The sequence below is a fragment of the Triticum dicoccoides genome, chromosome 7A, assembly GCF_002162155.2.
Source record: "Triticum dicoccoides isolate Atlit2015 ecotype Zavitan chromosome 7A, WEW_v2.0, whole genome shotgun sequence".
NCBI classification, from domain to species: Eukaryota; Viridiplantae; Streptophyta; class Magnoliopsida; order Poales; family Poaceae; genus Triticum; species Triticum dicoccoides.
Window position 1 is genome coordinate 740473491 of NC_041392.1, and position 2207 is coordinate 740475697.

A 2207-nucleotide genomic window follows, 5' to 3' on the forward strand; every position below is an offset into this window, starting at 1 on the left:
CGTGGCAAATCCTTTGCCTTTTTCCCCCCTCCGTGCCCGCAAAAAGGCCTTTGACATGACACAAATCTGACGACAGGGTGTCGACCCGTTGACTGGACAGCTGGAATTGGGTTAGCCCTTAGATTGGTCTCATTTTTATTCACAAGATGCAAATATGAAAGAAAAGAAGAACAACAAGTCGCTTCAAAACAAACACCACAGATCAACATGCAGGAGAATAGTCCACTTCTTTTGATGTTGAAACAAACAAGCTAGCTGTACACATAGTGGCCCGCGTAGGGCCTCATGTGCTGTTCACGCACATGGGGTGGCTCCTTTGCCACACCGATGTCAAAGTCGTGACATCGGCATGAGCAAGTAATAGTAATGGCTGACCCTACTGGGTCAGGGTGCTGTCCAATCTAGGGTAGATAGGTAAATTTTTATTGCCTTGTACTGTGTACTCAAATATCAATGAAACGTTCATAGTAGTGGGCTAACATGTAGTAGTACAGTGGTTGTAATATGATAATGTGATGTATTAAGCAGCACGCCTTTTATTTATAGGGCCGTATATCTACGTACGCCTTTTATTGATTCGTGGTGCGACGTGAACAGCCTTCATGGGCAGAAGGTGATCTGGTAGTTATTATTGCCACTGCAGGCGTGTGTGGCTTGGTCGTTGGGGTGTTGGTAGGCTTGCGGCGGCGGGCAGCTGGGATCCCTGCACTGGAGCGCGTCGCCGGTGCTGCACGAGAAGTCCATGGCAAGGTTGAAGCCGTCGATCACCGAGATGTCGTAGAAGTCCTGGGTGCTGCCGCCGCCGATGGTGTACTCGGCCAGCGTTGCTGGTGGCCGCCCGGAGAGGGAGCAGGACAGCTGGCCGCCGCAGTCGCCGGTCCGGCAGCTCCCGCTGCCGCCATTGAAGGAGCACCCGGTGCGAGCCCATATCCTCCCGGCTTTGGTGCCCGCGGGCACGTTGATGCTGGACGTCTGGCCTGCGCCCAGCGCGAAGCCCCCACCCACCGGGATGCCCGCCGGCCAAATTGTGGAGCCGCAGTTGTTCTTGATGTTGAAGATGGCCGCGCTGGCACCGGCGGCAAAAACAGCGAGGAGGAGGAAGAGCACCGCGGAGGTCGCCATTGCTGGAAGCTCTAGTTAGCTTTAGTGCTCTTGCTGTGCTCGAGCTTTGCTGTAGGAGGATGAGTGAATTTGTTAGGACAGAGCCATGCGTATTTATAGATAGCTGATGAGAAGAAAAGTATGGCCAATGAAGCCAAAGCTTGAGAAATTCTCCAGATGTTGCCAATTGGCCTAGAAATTCTACATGAGTGGACAAACTAGCAGCAGGTTTGACCATTACTTATGGTGTAGCTAGAACAACGCAATAGCAGATGAGAAGAAAAGTATGACCAATGAAGCCTAAACTTGAGAAATTATCTAGATGTTGCCAATAGTGGCCCAGAAATTCTGCATGACTGGACAAACTAGCAGCAGGTTTGACCATTACTTGCAGTGAAGCTAGAGCCACACAATACATTGCATTTCGCGCACACATTTTGCACGGGTTGTGGTTTTTTTTAGGATAAAAGCTGCTTTATTAAAGATTAACAGTCATAGTAGATATACAAATAATTTCGAGGGTTCCTGTGAGCCAAAGATGGCGTCCACAGGGCAAAGAAGTAGCAGCTTTTGCAAGCACATGCGCTTCAACATTACACTCGCGTTTTTCATGTATGATCTCCATGGTTTGGAACATATTCTTCTTCATCTTGATCTAGTCCATAATAACTTTGCTGGGCCCCAAGTATGCCTCTCCGATATGCTTGACTGTTGCTGAACAATCGGTGCTAATCTGAACTTGTGGCAGGTTTAAGTCAAGAGCCAGAGATAGCCCCTTGCAACATGCCATTGCCTCTAGGATCTCTGGATCAGTAACACTTTCGCACATCAGTGCCGATGCTCCAAGGAAGAAGCCTGTATGATCCGGCTCACAACTGCCAGGGCTCCCCTTTCACCATTGCGAGATAACGCAGCATCAACATTCATCTTCGCCCAACCCACAGCAGGAGGAGGACGCCATTTCTGCACTGAGCTAGTGCGTCTCGTAACCCCATGCTTCACCTCTTGCTTCTTTGGTGCTAGAGCCAGGTCTGCGATGTAACTGTTGATAAAGCACAGAGTTGAATGAGGCGAATGGAATTGTTCTTCATGAATGGCCTTCCTTC

The 2207-nt window shown here is 49.8% G+C and overlaps 1 protein-coding gene across 1 annotated transcript; it reads right to left on the reverse strand.

The window, feature by feature from the left end:
* Positions 1-402: 402 nt before the first annotated feature.
* LOC119334322 (thaumatin-like protein PWIR2) lies at positions 403-1197 on the reverse strand. The gene has a single exon (XM_037606909.1). The coding sequence runs from the start codon at positions 1120-1122 to the stop codon at positions 601-603; it is 522 nt and encodes a 173-aa protein (XP_037462806.1). The 5' UTR covers positions 1123-1197; the 3' UTR covers positions 403-600.
* Between the last annotated feature and the right edge of the window lie 1010 nt (positions 1198-2207).